Here is a 17,494-nt window from a genome sequence, read left to right on the forward strand (position 1 = left end):
GACTTAATGACTGAACAACAACAACAACAACAAAATCTACTTGGGGACAGATAAATATTACAGTTAATTAAATAAGAGAAGAGGCAGCAATGGACTAGCAAATCCTTTGACTTTTTCCAAGTTTAGCTTGGAAATCTGGAATGGCTAGTGCAGTACATGTTGTACAGTATAGGGCTCTGGAATTATTCTCTATTTATTTCCCTCTGGAATAATTTGAATCTGATACTTAGAGAAGGTTGTTTTTGTACAGGCAATGAACATTAGTAACAGTCAAGCCCTGATCTAGGTAAGTAGGCAAATAAATGATTAGACTCTCCAAATACGTTAGGTCTGTTGCTCCCATCATTTTAACCATGAGAGGTTAAACATGGTGGCTGAGAAATCCAGGAGCTGCAGTTCCAACACATCTAGAGGGTGCCATATATCCTCTTGCACAAGCATATAACAATGCTACCTCTCTGTGAAAACATTGGACGAATTCATTTAAAAGTTAGTTAAAAATGAGAAAGAAATGTAGGCTTTGTGAGTGCAATACCACAGATTTTTCGGTTATCACAGAGCCAGTTACTTTGGCATAGAATGTCCAGCTGACTGAAAAGCAGGCAGCTTTAGATTGACCAGACTATGGATTTGTGGTCTACACTACTGTCAGCTAAACTTCTCAGCAAGCTGTTTGCAGTGATCTACGGTTTCTGATCTGCTGATCTGAATAGTTTGGGACGAATTTTAGCAGAGATTGTTCTTGTTCTTCCAGGTCTTGTCTTGACTTCAACAGTTTTGTGTAACTTACATTTCTTAACAGTGTTTGCCAGAATCAAAATTGCTAGCTGGAAGTGTTTTTCTTTTTCTTTTAAATAGCCTTCTCCTACTTTGTAAGAATGAATTGTATTTTTTTTCAAATCCTCACACAGCTGCTTAGAAGAACCAATGGATGTTGAAAGTAGACAGAACAACAGTCACAGCCTTAGAGGGTCAAAGTGGAATTTTGTGGAATTGTAGGCCCAACAAGTCAATCACCTTTTGGAATCTGTAGATAACTGTATATAAAGAGTAAGAATGCATTCATATTTGCCAAAAGAGGTTGTCTTTAACTTTGTACAGCTTCTATTCACTTAAAGACTGAGTGAATTACACCATTTAAGCAGGGTTGCCTAACATGCACTTGAAACTGTATCTCTAGATAAATGCATATGTAATAAAACATATTGTAACATATATGTGTTTTCTTTATTGAAACATCCGCTTATTTCTTGTATGTAATCACATAGTTATGAAATGAGAAATTAGTTGTGATGCAGGTAAGAAATAAGGTTAACCTAGCACAACATCCCTGAGTTAAGTAGTCATTTGGTATGTTCATTAACCATTTCTTGAATGGACTTTCTTTATTGGCATATTTAGAAAGCAGGCTATGACTGAAGAAGCAATCAATACTGACAGATCAAGAAATATAAATCAATTTTTTAAAATGTGAATTTCAGCAGTTTTGTTTCTTTAGACAGTAAATACATGCTTCCCCAGATTACAGTATGTGAATAAGCTTGGCTTGAGTTATAGAATACAATGGGAGTCAGAGCGTGCAGAGAAACCTGAAAGCTGTCCATCTTTTACGAAGATGACGTGAGCAGCTGGGCCAGGTTCCTGACTTCTAATCCCACTTTGTTAATGAGGAAGCACAGGAGACTTCCAAAGCAACTTGGCCTTTGAGGATTCTGACCATCTGACAAAAGTTGGTTTCAATTTACTGTTGGAGAACTTCATAACTGCAGATGCTGTTGATCTGGTTCCCTGTGCTTTTCCGTGCAGTTGTGGAAAGATATTGACCCAAGCTGGCCCACTTTTGCTGGTGTTAGAACATTGCTGATGTGTCAGCGGTGCACTTGTTCCAAAAGAAGCTGGGAAAGAGAGTCTGCCTTAGCCTGTTTGCCAAAAGTGGGCCCCGCTGGTCTTGCACCATTCTGCTGGCAGCTGAATAGCATGCTATCTCTTTAAAGCCAGTATAATTTTCTGAACTAGCTTGGTCAATTTGTTATGGTTTAAAACTGTGGAGCCAGCTGTCTGCAATCTGATGTAATGTTGCCATGGAAACTAGAAATGAAACACTTAAGCATTCACTACAGAATTTCTGCATCCGACATTAGCCAAAATAATTAAGACTTGAGCCATTAGGGGCTTTTGAATGAAAACCTGGAGCCTGGGGGAGGGGGGAGGGCTTGCAATGTGGTTGAAAATCAAGCTGTTCCTGTTTACAGTATTGCAATTCCATGTGTTTTCTTCTTTGGGATATGCAAAGAGATCGCTTTATAGAATTACTGCTTTCCAGAAAGAGGGTTATACATGTTGTGGGGCCCTCTTTTTGGCACAGAGTTGCTGGCTACGTTGAAACATTTTGAAGCAGAAAGTTGCATGCCCATAGATGCAAACCACTCACAGTTGTTGAACTGGAAGCACTCTGACCTCTGAGTGGGAGGCCTGAAGTGCCACATGCTGTAAAATGCTCCCCCCATCTTTTTGTTATTAATATGCAAATATCTTTTTGTGTAGGGAATCACTTAACATAGGACAGCCTCATACTTTTCCTGTAATGCATATGTATTCAATGCAACAGCATCTTGAAGAGCATTTCTCTCTGACTTACATATGCATGTTCACACATATCCAAGTGCAAAGAGAAAGAGTGCATCTGTAAAGAGTTTTAAAAGATCCTGTCTGATTTTAGAGTCCAGGCAGGACAATATGGCTGAATTCGCATTCTCAGCTAAAGCGAAGCCGAGTTTTGTTTGAATGTTGACCCAGAGCACAGTAGAGTGGAACAGCGGCATCCAGATCACAAGATGTAACCGTCTGACCCTCCTCTGCTCTGGTCAAACCCCAGTAGGCGTTCTGTGTCCAGTTCTGGGCACCACAGTTCAAAAATGACAGTGACAAACGTGGGCTACCAAGATCACGAAAGAACTGCGGACCAAGTCCCATGCGCTGTCAGAAGGCGCAGTAAGTGACACTTGATTTGCCTTGTCCCACATAGCTAGCTTGAAACATACAGACATTACATATATTGCTGTTAAATAAAGCCTATTTTTCAAGCTGAAAACATGGCTAGAAAATCATGGCCAATTCCAACCTGGTAACTTAAATGACCCGAAGTTCACCAACAGGAAGTTGCTCTTGCGGTTCTGAGCTGGAGGCTGGAATTGAGATGAATTGGTCAGGGCTGTGTGTGAAAGCAAAGGCAGAGATACGGTCTCTGGAGACTTCCAGCTGGAATCTTCTCCACTCCTTGGAATGCAAGTCTGTACAGTGGCAGTTCTGTACTGTAAAAGCCAAGAGTGAGTCCCCCTCTTTCGGTCTGTCTGTCTTTCTTTCTTTCTTTTGGTCTCCCCCTTTCTACTCTCACACACAGAAATTCTAAACAGGGCCGAACAGAGGAAGTAGCATATTGAGCGCTGGGTCTGGCTTGAAAATGAGAGCTCTGATTCGGTTCACAAGGAATGGATTGTTTCAGCCTGTGGTGTCACTGCTGCTGGAGAGGGAGGATTTTTTATGTCTCTGTAATGCTTGATACTTGAGGGAAAACAGCTGGAACTGAGCATACAGCATCAGATGTGAGACCAAATGAGATGTTGGGGAATAGGGGCTAAACTAAGTGCCTGTAAAGGTCAAAGTTTTCCTTTGGTCAGTTCCTGAGGAATGCTCGCTCTGCATTAACAGCCCATCTTGAGAATCTTTAGAATGGGAAGCCCGGGACAGGGAAAGGGAAGATAATTCTATGGCTCTTTATAAGTAATAAAATAAGCAGAGTGGAGTGATGAGCTTTCCCCCTTCCTTTCCCTCCCCTTCCTTCTCTCTCTCTCCCTCCCCCCTCCTCATTTTTGCTGCTGTTGCTGTTTTTGATTTTCCTCGTTAAGTCTGGAAAAAAGGAGTCAATGATAGTGTTTCAGTTCAGCACAGAAAAGCAGTTCCTAACCAGGTTTTTCAATGTTAAGTTTCGCCAGGCCAGACAAGACCACTGCCTGACCCAAACCACAGGAGCTTAGCTAGCAGGGCTCAAAGAGTGCTAGGAAAGTGTCTTGCCTGGGCTGTGTAGGAAGGCAACGTGGAGACAGCTATTATTACACAATGTGCAGAGGCAGAGAGGAGGATGAGGACTGGGACGTGCCTTGGTGCCTGAGACCTGACTCTGTGCTAATTTAGAAGTGAAAATGGTATGTTCCGTTCTTTTTAAAGCGTGTGTGTGTGTGTGAGAGAGAGAGAGAGAGAGAGAGAATTGTGAATATTCAGGATGAGAAGATGAAAAGGAGACGCTTTTCTGCCTTAAGTTCAGACAGTGCCTGAGCTGTGCGGCAGTTCCTCAACTAACATTTCCTTTTGCTTCCTCGCCAGTCAAGAGAGCAATCAGATGATGAATCAGAAGAATCGGTGAAGTTTAAGAGACTGCATAAGTTGGTCAACTCAACTCGCAGAGTGAGAAAGAAATTAATTCGAGTGGAAGAAATTAAAAAGTCCAGCACTGAAGGTAAGAATTAGCATCCTTAAAGGGAAGACATGCTGGCTAGTGATCAGAATGGGGCAGTGGAAGAGGGAGGGTGGGGGTGCCATCTTGGAAAAGTGTATGAAAAACTTGGCTGAGAGGAAGAAGAAGAAAGATTTGCACCAGGAACGAAGGGGTGACTGGAACTTGGTTGTCATCTGAATTAATTCTATTATGCAGTGTGCTCAAGTTAATCAGCTGGATCACAATAGCTCTTTGCATTAGCAGTGTAATTTTATGGCTGAGTTTTATTGTACTCTGTTTTCTAGGTACCATTATGTGCCCTGGCTTTTTGTGGCTGGGTCTCCTCCTCCTCCTCCTCCTCTCCAAAGTGAAGAGGCTATATAGAGGTTGTTATTAATGGGTGGATGGACTATACCAGACAAATTTTCACCACCTTCCCCCCTCCCCTCCCATTCTAGAAAAGCCTGCAATCCCAAAGTGGCTTTTCTGGGAGTGCACATGGGAGCAGAAGGCCCTATTGCCCAAACAGAACTCCTCCTGAATCTGGACGAGTCCAAAGGCAATCGTTTTTAGTATTGTACCAAGGGAAAGGGCTCCCTGATCTGTAACCTTCACTACCAAATTCATTAGCGCTCTTAGTTCTGCATTTGAAAGCCCTTTTGAGCAGTACAGTAGCAGAATCTGCATAGCGGGTACATGTTTTTCCAAGTGGTGACTGATGTTCCATGACCTTTGCATTAATGAAATACAGTAATGAGTATCAGCTTAAGAGCGTGTGGGGAGCAGAGCACCGGTAGGAGCAGAAGATACATTGCCTTTCTGGTAAAAACCAGATTTTCTGAAGCTGCTGTTACTTGGTTTCATTCTTGCTTCTTTTCTGCAAGTTCTGAAGCCATAAAATGTGACTTGTAAATGAGCCGTGTTGTTCAGGGGGGTGAAAAGTGTAAGAGAAAATGCAAGCGGGCCTTATCCCATAGGTTAGAAGGCCAGTGGGTTTCTCATGGGATGCTGAAACATCTGCCTGGCTGAAACCACACCCTTCAAGTTTGGCAAATGGTTCTTTCAGTGGGGAACGATGAGTTTGTCAGAAAATAGATATGTATCACTTGAATGGAAGTCAAAGAATGCCACAATTGATTCCATGGCAGAGAGAGATTTTAACCCTTTAAAGTAAAGTAGAGTGAGAGTTTCACTTTTATAGTATTTATTTTGATTTGGTTTAGAAATAACTAAACTGTAGCATGACAAATGGACATTTAATATTATTTTACTGCAACAATTAATTAGGGTATACCCATTTAAACTCAGGCAAGGAAAAGAAAGACCTGATGTAGATGTGATGTGTGTGTGATAATAAACATTTATAAGGAACTCTGGCCTTTTTCCAAACTCTTGAAGTCAAAGGCAAAGAAAGTTTGTTCCATACTCAGTTATTATACTGGTTTACTATGAACTCTTATTGTGCCCTCTTATCTTTTTTTTAAATTTATTTTTAAAATAATAAATTAAGGTTATGCAGGCTTATCCATACTTGGGCTAGGAAGAAAGATCAACAGAGAATAAAAATTAGCTTGACATAGGTGGATACACTGTCTTGGGATGACCCAGATTTGTAGTAAGGGTTTGATTCCAGAACATCCTAGAATGTAGATGTCCAGATTTGACCTCTAACCAAAGCATTTTATGTAGCTGAGACCAATGCACTTATTATATCCTCATTTGCTGTGGTGATAATTGCCTTAATTGCTTATTGTTTTGATGACTGCAGTGCAAATCAAAAGTGGGCGTTTCAGCCTTCGCCTGCTTCAAAATGTTGCATCTGAACTGGAGCCAGTCGTAGGGGCCACAAAGCATCTATTTTCAACTCCACCAGCTGCCAGTTTGTCCTCAGGCACAATCCTGAGCGATCATTTTGAACAGTTTGGGACTAGATTACTGTGATACAATGCCCGTTATTTTCTCTCTCCCACAAATGTCCAATGCCATGACTGTCCCTAGACTCTGGCCTTCCTTTTTTGGAGAAGTCCGCATAGGCACATCTCTGATGCTATTATGCAAAGATGTAAAGAACTGTCTTCATTTAGATAGGCTTTAGTCTGATGTAATGTGAATATGTGGATATTAATTTTTAGTATGTTTTAATTTTCTAGCTATCTGCTCTTCTCCTAGCCAACATCTGAAGAATGTGGGTGTTTCTTTTTTCCTCATACAATGAGTTGTAGCTCTTACAACTCTATAAACATGTTGGCATTTCTTGTAGTTCTCTGCTATGACCTTTCTAAGTACAACATTGGCCTTTTTACAGTTGATGAAACGCAGTACACACTTTCTAGGATTTTACTTGAGAGGAGAATCAAGTTAGCACACAACAGAACACTGAGTGAATGTATTGCATGTTTTGACTTTAATCAAAACATTTGGGACATTCAAGTTAAAAGTTAAATATTAAATCTATTTTGTTGGATTCCTTCCCTGCTGTATCTTGGTCTACTGTCAAAGTAGATAAATATGCCATAACATAATATGGGTTTTCCCCCTCTACTCATAAGTAGGGGGAGGAGGAAAGGAATTAAAAAAAAATAGCTTTCCAAGTACTTCTATTCATATGTGACTTTTTATATTCAGCTTGACTGTAGGTATAGAAAGAGAAGATGGGTTATGTTACCTATCATTTTCCTTAACTACATGTAATCATAGACTTGCAACAGGTCTAATTTCCTAGTTTCACCCTTTCTTACTTAAAATGGCATGCTCTGTATGAAAACTCCCTCTAGCAGAAATTTTGTCCACTGTTTTCCAACTTCACAGGCAATAAATTCACAATTGATGGCAATATTTTAAGCCCAACCTACCTACCTTTAATTTTAAATTCACTTCTTTGGCCTAGTTCACCTGTGTGTGTGCTGGAAGCAAAACAGGCTATATACAGAGCTGCTGCTGTCTCCTTTTTACATCCCTTTAAATATTTGAAAATTGATATATCATTTCCTCTTGGAGAAGTAACCCACTGCATTCCCCTTTCATTCATAAATTGACTCTTCTGTATCTGCACTCCCACCATCATATTGGCTTTTCTTTGATCTTGCTATGCATTTCTCATTCTACTTTATTAATTATATATACACAATTGCATTTATTTTTGCATAGAGAATTCTATTTCTTTCAGTTTTTTACTACTGAATGGGTTTTTTTTTTTTTGGTATTCTTAGGATTGGGGTTTAATTATTTTAAGTTAGGTTAATATATTTTCTGCAGAGATTTGTCCTTCTCCAGAAATCATCTAATACTGTTGAGATATACATCAGTATGCCAATGTTGCTTCTATTGAATCTGTTTCATTCTTTGATTGTGCCCAGATTCTTCTGTTCTTCAACTATTAAGTTATCCCCAAATTTATTTGGTTGAACAAGATTGATAAGTCTTCCCTTTGGGCTATGCTCCTTCCTTCCTTCCTTCCTTCCTTCCTTCCTTCCTTCCTTCCTTCCTTCCTTCCTTCCTTCCTTCCTTCCTTCCTTCCTTCCTACCTTCCTTCCATTCAGATTGCTTGAGCTACTGAGAACTAATTTAGTGGTATCTTCCCTTTCAGGTGTGGATGATAACTCCCTTGACACTCCTGCAGGACCAGATGGCAGATCGGCACTTTACTCTGGAATTCACAAGAAACAACTCTTTTTGGATAATTCCTCTGACAAACAGCCAGATGATGAAAGTGACTCACTGACCATATCTCCTTCATCCAGCAGCCTGGACACTTGGGGTACGAACAGGAAATTGCTTAAGACCTTCAGTAAATCTGATAGTCGTGGCCTTATAAAACCCCCAAAGAAGCTTGGGACATTCTTTTCCTATCCAGAAGAGGAGAAAATACCAAAAGTTTGCCGCTCTTTGACAGATGGAGAAATGAAGAACCTTGGCTCTCTCAGTCATGGGGTAAGTAAAGAAAGCATTTGCTTTTATGACAGCAGATGCAAACATCATGTCCTGGTATCTTTGGAGGAAATCCAGAGTGTCAGGAAGCAGATCCGGCTGAAAAAGGCAGATCCTAATTATTCATGTTCTAGAGCTTTTCTCTGTCAGCGTCCTGCTAGGAAAGGTGTATCGCCTTCCATCTGCGATCTGCAGCTGTTTCATCACAAACCCAAGGGGATAGGAAGAGGTGGAAGCTGTGGCTTCTCAAACAGAAGGCTTCGAGGGCGCAATTCAGTCAGCGAGTTCAATATCACATATGTGGTGGAAAGAAGCCTGTACAGTCACCTCAACCTATCACATCTGGTGCGGCCTGTTACTGACAGAACTCTGAGCAAAAGTGAAGAGCAGGAGTTGAGGCGGTGCCTACTGGAGGAGGAGGAGGCGGCAAAGAGGAAGTGGGCTGCTACAGTGGATCGCTGTACTAAAAGGGTTCTTTTGAGAATCCACCAAAAGTCTGTGAGTTTTCACCAAAGGTGGCCACAAGCTCCCATGAGGTTGCAGTCAGCATTGCTTGTTTTTTTCTCATCATAATGTTTTAAAAGCTTAACATTTCATTGGCTTTCTCTTCTCTTTCCTCAGCCCCCTCCCAATTACTTGCCAATGAGATGTTCTAATAAATATTGGGACACACTGTTCTCGTTCCTTCTCTCTAAACTGACATTTTAAGGAGAAACACTTGCCTCTTCTAATCTGGATCATCTAAATGCAAGATGTACATTTTCAGACCGAAGGTGGCTTCTATGTTCCATGTTCGATTTTTTTAAAATATATGAGAAATACTTCAAGAATTAACGTCATTAAGAAGAAATAAATATATAATTCTAGCTAAGTGCCAATTGCACAGGGTTACACAGATGATAGGTTCTTGAGAGAGGAACTGTGGGATGGTTCAAATGCTGCTTGAAGGGGCTGTCTGGCCCATCCAGGGGAGAATGGTGTGCTTCAGATTTACAGGTATAGGATTTTAGTATTGGTATGTCACAATACATGTTTCTACCCTACTAAGATGACAAAAAAGTCCACCCATTGCCTCTATATAATGGTTTGGAATGTCTTCTCTTAAATTGACTCCATATGACAGATGAAAAAATGCTGTGAATCCTTCCTAACCAAGGAAAAAGTAATAGAAATACTACATAGATGAAACTAGAGAAGGAACTTCATCCCAGCTCTTTTGATACTTTTTGTATCTTCCCAAATATCTCATATGTGCCTGGTATGGTTTTTTTTCTTTCTGTGCTGACTCCCATATTTCTTCAGAGCCCTTCTGATCAGTGCAGGCCACCTTAAGCCTCTGCCAGTGTCTTTGCTCCTTAACAAATTCTGATTTCCTCAAGCCCTGTAGGCAGACTTGCAGCAAGATGATTCCACTGGAGAAGAGAAGGTGAGGAGAGGCATTCCCCTGATTTCCTTGCCACAGTTGCAAGGCTGCAAGCCCACCAAACAGCTCATTATGCTGCAGATGACACTATCCAGGGGAAGTAATTCATGCATCATGATCTCAGCATAACTGTGGTTTTCCCAGCTGCCAAGCTGGTGGTGGTGGTGGTGAGTTGGTGGTGTGGGGAAATCTTATTCCTGGGTACCCTGCGCCACTAACTCCTTTAAATGTTATGATTCATCATAGCTGGAAGAAGTGGGGAGACTCACACTAGAATCTCAGCATATTCTTTATCTCTGTATGCTGACTAGATGTAGTGGGAGGGAGAAAGAAGGTATTTGTGTGTATGTAAGAGAGAAATGAAAGCAGTAAATTGAAGAGAAAATTAATGGATAAATGAATAGGACACGCACAAAGAAGGAAGAGATACAGAGGAAAAAAAGTGATCCCACCCATTTTTTTAGCTGAGGATCCATCCATCATCACATTATGTAGCTATTGACAACTTTATCCTGAGAAAATGTGCTTCTCAGTTAAAAAAAAAAAAAGATTGCCACACTTAATTTATACCAGGCAACGATCTGTCCAGATCCTTTGCCCTGGCAAATGTGTTTAGGATTGCGGTCCATAACTGCCCTGTAAAGTGAAATGTTTAATTCCCAGCTCAGAGATAGGAAAATGAAGATGAGAGCCAGGGATTTACTGAAGCCATCTGGGAAGTTCATAGCTGGATTGTATTTTTGAACCAAGGTCTCAGGTTTAGGCAATCTTGACTAGAGTTCCAAGAAATTAAAAGAAAAAAGAAAAAAGGAGCTGATTCTGACTGACAAAACCTTTTTTTTTTTTTGCTAACTTGTAAGCCATGGCTGCATTTGGCTAGTAGCCACTGTAAAGCTGTTAATTTTTTTCTAGAATAATTTATCCTTTTTGCTTTGTATGTCAGTTGATTCTGCCCTGCTTTGTATTGTATTTTATTAAGAGGATTTCTTTGATGAAGATGGTATGTAGAGAACATTTCAGATGGTGATACACTTTTAATTTTAGTAGACATAATGTACATAATGTTACTTATTACTTATATAAGAGGCAATAAAATTATCTTAAAAGAACTTGACATTTTATCATCCTGCCAATGATTTAATTGTAAGCCCAATTACTATTCTTCACTGTGTATTACTTAAAATTTTGGTAGCAGGGAGCTGAACGTTCTTCTTTAATATCTAGGATGTTTTGGATTGCACTATTGGAGAAAAAGCTATGTCTCTTTGCTTATTTTTTTTTTATATGAAAACTTTGATTAACCACTTCCTTCTTTTCCAAAGAGCAGACGCTTAATACTCTGCTTGTGAATTTTAGGCCCTTTTCTGCACTCTGTTCTTCTGAGCTCATAATTCATGTTTACTGCAACCTCAGGAGCTATGGCATCCCCTGTCAGTAGGACTGATTACTTGTCTTGCTTTTACATATGTTTTGGGCATTTAAATTTATTTTAGTGGCCAAGGCATGCCTAGATCTTTTAAAGTATGTGCATGATCATTTCATTTAATAGCCTACAGTCTTATCATCCACAGATTTTATTTGGCATGCTTTTTGTGAAATAATTGGAAGCCATGAACTATATGTTTCATAGCAAGCGTAACAGTACAGCTCCTTGAAATATATTCTAGCATATTGCAAAAAGCAACTTTTAGCTGTGACTTTTTTGTGTGTGCATGTATGATTCCATATGCCATCCATGCCAAACTGTGAGTTCTGGTGTCATACATGCTCACTGTCTGTATACATGTTCACACACAAACATAAAGACCCCCAAATGTAATCTTTGCTTGATATTAAAAGATGGTATAAACTTTCTGACTTAAGTTTTTAAAACTCTTATAGCAGTCCTTTGCTGTTGACTTTTTTGTTAAATGGATGTTCTCAGGGAAGAACCACAATTACATGTTCAACAGCAAAGGCTTGCTTGATAAGGATAAAAATGTACTTCATATAGGTTGTCTGATAGAGTTTATAATCAGCTTTTAGTAATTTATTAATTGGTAACAGGCATGAGATATTACACATTCAGTATTTATTGGTTACAAAGTATATTGGAGGATAATAATAATATCCCAGTTTCTGTTGTTGTTGTTTTTCTTATAAGATAAAGAAAAAAGGAGGGAATAAGGTTGAAGGACAAGATGTAAATGCACAGATCAAGACACAGAAATAAAAGGCCAATTTATTTCTAGAAAAGGCAAACATTTCTTTTGTAGAACTGAAAGGGAGCTAGGCAACTCTACTGGGTTCCAAAGGGCTAGTATCTTTTCAATAATGTACACTTTATGGATGAGGATCATCACAAGGGCCAAGTAAATATGGTTTCATTTGGCTGGGCTTTTCAGCTTTTAAAAGAAAATTAGTGTCATTATGCTGACCTGTTTAGGCAAGCAGAACGATTATATTCAACGTCAGTGTTTCTCACTTGAGATGCTGCTCTGAGAGTAACTCATTCCTCTAATTTAATTCCACTAAATTATGCCACTGTGCATATCATCTTCTGTACTCTCTCTTGTAGTAGCACGAAAGCTGCTTTGTTCCATACAAGACTTAGTTACAGATACAGAATTGCTGAAAAGGCAAATTGTAATTTGTTGAGAGATTGAAGATGTCATTGAGTGATCGTCCATTTGAGTAGATACTTACAATTTCAAAGTTTTTGTCTATTTCCAGTACCATGCAAGTTAAACATTTTGTTGTCGTTGATGTTAATACTCTGTACCAATTAACACCAAAAAAAAAAACCCCACCTGGTTATGTAAAACTATTCCTCACTTAGGGAATATTTTTAATACTCCTTTATGATGCATCCTGATCTCAGTATGAAGCAATAAAATAATTAGTAAAAGACCAGGGAGGGGACATGATGCATGAACATAATCCAGAACATTTTAATTTTCTAATCAAATTATGCTTGCTGCAATTATTTGTACAATTGAGTAGTTTCTCTAGTGTCTTCTCTACCCTAGAAAATAATTGATTCCATACTGATTTTGTAGTAAAGTGTTATAAATTTGCCTTATTTCGCAGAGAACCTGCAGCTTTGGTGGCTTTGATTTGGCAAATCGTTCATTGCACATTGGAAACAGTTCAGATCAGATTGTGAGTATGTCATTCAGTCACAAGATACATTCATACAGCCCAATGGTGGTGTTTGTAAAGTGTCCCCAAAGTTAAAATGTAGTGAGATTTGCTAGAAAAGTAGCTATATGATCTGAGAGGATAACATCAGTTTTCAATTAGAACAGACTGAGCTGTTTCTTCAGACTTTTAAATTGCATTTCAAAAGACATCATTTGCCAACAATGACAAACACCTTAATGATTGATTGACTGATTATCTGCCATGAAGTCAGTGTCAACTCATAGTGACCACATAGATAGATTTTCTCGACAATCTGTCCCCAACCTGGTCCTTCAGGTATTCCAACAGTGCACCCGTCGCCCCTGTAAATGAATTCATCCACCTTGCCACTAGTTGTCCTCTTCTCTTTCCTTCCACCTTTCCTAGCATAACAGCTTTCTCCAGAGAGGTAGGTTTTTGTATAATGTGTCCAAAATAGGATTATTTGAGCCTGGTCATTTGTGCCTTGAGTGAGAACTCTGGGTTGATTTGTTTGATGATCCATTTGCTTGTTTTCTTGGTTGTCCATGGTATTCTCAGGAGTCTTCTCCAAGTTCAAAGTTCAAAAGTGAAAATATTCTTTCTATCCTGCTTCTTGAAAGTCCAACTTCTGCTTCCATAGAGTGTCACAGATTGCACTATTCTGATCTTTGTAGGTATAGACACATCATGGCATAATAATTGTTAAGTGTTTGGTGCTCTTGATTATATCAGCCACTTATTGATATCAGAGAAAATAATTAGCACTAAATGAATATCCAAAAGTGTCTTTCCAAATATTACATGCTTATTATTCTGCAAACACTAATACCAGGCAATATTCTGTGTAATTCTGAGCAACATTTTGTACTTTGGAATAGTTTAAATTATGCTTTTTAATTTTCTTGTATTCAAAAGGAGGATATGTAGCAGAATGTCATAGAATTGTGAGAGTGACAAGGACTGTACTGCTAGAAAGCAGTAGAACACACAGTCTTTGAGATTCAAAGAGGATAAAAGTTCAGCTCAGAGGAAGCTTGTCAGTCTGCATGGCAAGCAGGAATCTTTGTTAGAATTAGATCACAAATTACGATCAGCGTTGTGACCACTCAGAAATTCTGTCTTCTTTTTCTCAAGGTTCTCATTTGCTAGATACTATTTTCGACATTGAGCATGAAACTGAGCAAACTCAGGGAGGCAGTGAAGGACAGGAAGGCCTGGCGCAATATGGTTCATGGGGTCACGAAGAGTCGGACACAACAACTAAACAACAACAATTTTCTACATATGAGAATTGTAACATGAGGACAGGTGAAATGAGGTGTTTCCTAGGCAACTACAAAGCACTAGCATTTATTCTACAAGAAAGATAAGATAGCTAGTAAAAGCCAACTGTTACAACCATGTCTGCCATGGTTTTAGTTATTGGCCAGCCAGGGTACTTAGCTTAACCAAGAGGATCAGATGAGTGAAAATCATCCTCCCCATCAAGTTATTCCATCCATTGAAAAAAAGTATACCAAAATAAGCTGATTAAAAGTATACTGGAGCCAATTTGTTTCTGGGTCCAATTCAAAGTGTTGGTTATCACCTTTAAAGCCCTACATGGCATGGGTCCAGGTTACCTGAGGGACCATCTCACCCCCATTACATCGACCTGCCCCACCCAGTCCGGCAGAGAAGGCATGTTGCGGATCCCGTCGGTGAGAGAATGTCGACCGGCGGGTCCTAGGAGGAGAGCCTTCTCTGCCATTGCCCCCACCCTGTGGAATACTTTCCTCCCAGAGGTGAGGCGGGCCCCTACCCTCCCAGTTTTTCAGAGGGAATTGAAGACTTGGCTTTGCCAACTTGCATGGGGAAAGATACAGTCGACCCTGGGGATGGTTTGTGCCTTCCCGATGCTCCCTGAGTTTATTAACACCTAATTAACATCAGCCTTCTGGAAGTATCATATAGGAAGTTTGTTTTTTAGCATATTTTAATTAATGTTTATTCTGTTTTTACTGTAAATCGTCCAGAGTCACTCTGCAGTGAGATGGGCGGTGACAAATTTGAAATATACAGTAAATAAATAAATAAAGGTATTGAGGTGTAGTATGCTAGTCCAATTTTCACATTCTGTTTATTCTACTGTTGCTCTCTCTCTAATCACTCTGAGGCGGCCTGAATAATCCTGGATTCAGTGAACATAGTAGGCCGTAACTCAAATGTGAGGGAAGTTCCCCTTCAGATGTCTCAGCCAATATACAGTTCCTCTTCAAATATTCCAGCTGAACACAAAGCTGGCGAAAGGCAGGGATGAAAGGTAAAGAGAATGTGAGAATGTAGAGAGCGTGGCTCCATCCTGTATACATTTTTGCCCTGCTATGTTCATTTAAAAAGCCTTGGGAAGGTTATAACACTCATAAAATGTTCAGTAGTGAATTGAGTTGTTTCCAAGTTGTCTGGTGCTAATAGATAAGACTGAGCCAAGAATTCTCTTGTGAGAACTTCCAGTTTAAAATGTAGGGTTCTATTCAATTGTAAGATGCTATTGCCTGAATCATCTTTCCAGATTGCCCTTTTCATTAGTGCTGCCCCTTTGATCATTGCGATAGCACTAGCAGTAGTACTAAGCAACTAGGATCACCATGTTTATTTCTTGAAGGACTGACACATACGATTGGCCCTGTGTGATGAACAGGAACAGAGAAATTAAACTTTTCCTGGTTGTTGCCAGTTTCACGTTATTGACTGTAAGTCTGTTTCAACTTCCACAAGAAACCGAAAACAATTGCAGTTCACATGTAAAAATCAAAGCAACTTTTAAAAATCCATAATCATTCATTTGTGTTGCAGGTATCTGAAGTTGGAAATGCTCAACCAACAATAAAATAAATAATGTGAGAAAGTAAAAAATGCAAGAGCATTATTTGCATTTCTTGTGGACTGCCATAATAGAAAGTTATGTCTAAAACCTTTCTTTTTGATTTTCTGCTAATGAATTGCTTATTCAAATAAACTGTGGGTTGGGGAACGGACAGGATTTAGACAGATGGGAAGAGCAGGAAAGAACCAAAGAAGGAATGGTATTTATATTATGTATATATGTTCCCACCATGTGAGAAACAAATTCACCTGTAAGGGTACAAGGGAGATGCAGATCAAGAAAAGTAAGTTGTGGAAAGCAGCGCTTTTCTGATCTGATTTGGGGATTCTCTGGGTGCCTTGAACTAAAAAAAAGGGGGGGAGGAGTTGATCACATCCTCTCAGCAAATCATCCACTTGGCTCTAAGTATTGCTGCCTTTTGTGCTGCATGACAACTCACCCATGTGGCTTTGTGGTGTTCACAGAATCATATTTTCAGAAGTGGTTACTGATGTATGGTTTCACTCTGAAATGTTAATATCCCTTTAACATTAGGCAAGACTTTCTGATGAACTACTATGATATGATGTTCTTTTGTTTGCTTTTTGAAATTGTGTTTTCCCCTTCCATTTTTTCCTGCCCTTCTTTCTTCTGTATGTAGTTTGGTTTTTCCTGCTCCAGGAGCCAATTTTGTGGTTTTGCTGAGCATTTTGGGATTTGTTAGGGCAGGCAAGAGAGGAATGAAATTAAATCTGTGATTCCATTACTAAAACACATCCTTCTCCTGTCCAAGTAAATCCAAACCTTTGAGTTCCTGAATTGCCAGAGAGTGATCTCTGTATATATGAGAAAGGGAAATGTCTCTGAAAACATCTGGGCTGGAACATTGGCCAGATGGAAAGTCTCTGGAGGGTGGGGGTGAAGCACAGCTGCAGGAGGCTGGATCTCTAGAACACACACATATGAAGAGTTCAGAATAATAACTAGCGAGCAGGTTCTTGCCAGAGTTTGGAGCTCCCCCCCCCCCGCCACTTAAAACAAAAATCATCTATCTATCCTTGTTTTACTATCATCTCTCTAGTTAGGAATCTGTCTCTTTCCATCCATCGTGGAACATAAAGCCATTATATTAAGCTGTTCTGCATTAGGTTCCAGAACTGCAAAGAGAAACACTTCTTCAAGCAATGCATTAATTTTTGGAAATCTCTATCAAGAGTCATGGCCAGTGGTATGAATGGCAAATTCACCAAGGATGGGTATTTCAGGGTTATTATAGGTCTTTCCATTTGCATGCCATGTAAACTTCCAAAGGCAACTGAATTCTGGCAATATGGGACTTGGTCTGGTTGGATCAGAATTGGTCTGGTCCAGTTTGTAAATGCTTTAGTCGTTAATGTAAAATGGTTCTAGTTGCATTTCTTGCCAGTTGTTCTTAGCTTTCTTGACCATTCTCCTTTCCTCTTATTGCTTTAAGGTCTTGTAATCTTAATTGGATGTTCTTTTTTCCTATTCAATATCCATAACTTTTCTTGGTGGGGATATTACCACAAGTGACCCAGAAAGAGAAATTATCTCATCCCAAGGCCAGCGTTATGTTTTACTTGGCAGCCTTTGACATTGCAACTGGAAAACAAAACAAAAATTGAGCATCATGTGACTATAT

General features: G+C 39.6%; 1 protein-coding gene across 4 annotated transcripts in view; it reads left to right on the plus strand.

Annotated features, from left to right (window-relative positions):
• The window catches only part of LOC103054560 (SAM and SH3 domain-containing protein 1), a 604,492-nt gene that overhangs the window by 558,789 nt on the left and 28,209 nt on the right, over positions 1–17,494 (plus strand). For 3 of the 4 annotated variants that reach the window (XM_088141817.1, XM_088141828.1, XM_007423921.4), the window contains exons 9-11: positions 4,381–4,513; positions 8,079–8,422; positions 12,912–12,983. In XM_088141817.1, the coding sequence (XP_087997943.1) occupies positions 4,381–4,513; positions 8,079–8,422; positions 12,912–12,983 (549 nt within the window). The remainder of the gene's footprint in view (positions 1–4,380; positions 4,514–8,078; positions 8,423–12,911; positions 12,984–17,494) is intronic. The other variant, XM_088141819.1, reaches the window with a different exon arrangement.

Source organism: Python bivittatus, unplaced genomic scaffold (assembly GCF_059951505.1).
Source record: "Python bivittatus isolate LINGU-HERP-01145 unplaced genomic scaffold, Pbiv_v1 ctg000020_np1212, whole genome shotgun sequence".
NCBI lineage: Eukaryota > Metazoa > Chordata > Lepidosauria > Squamata > Pythonidae > Python > Python bivittatus.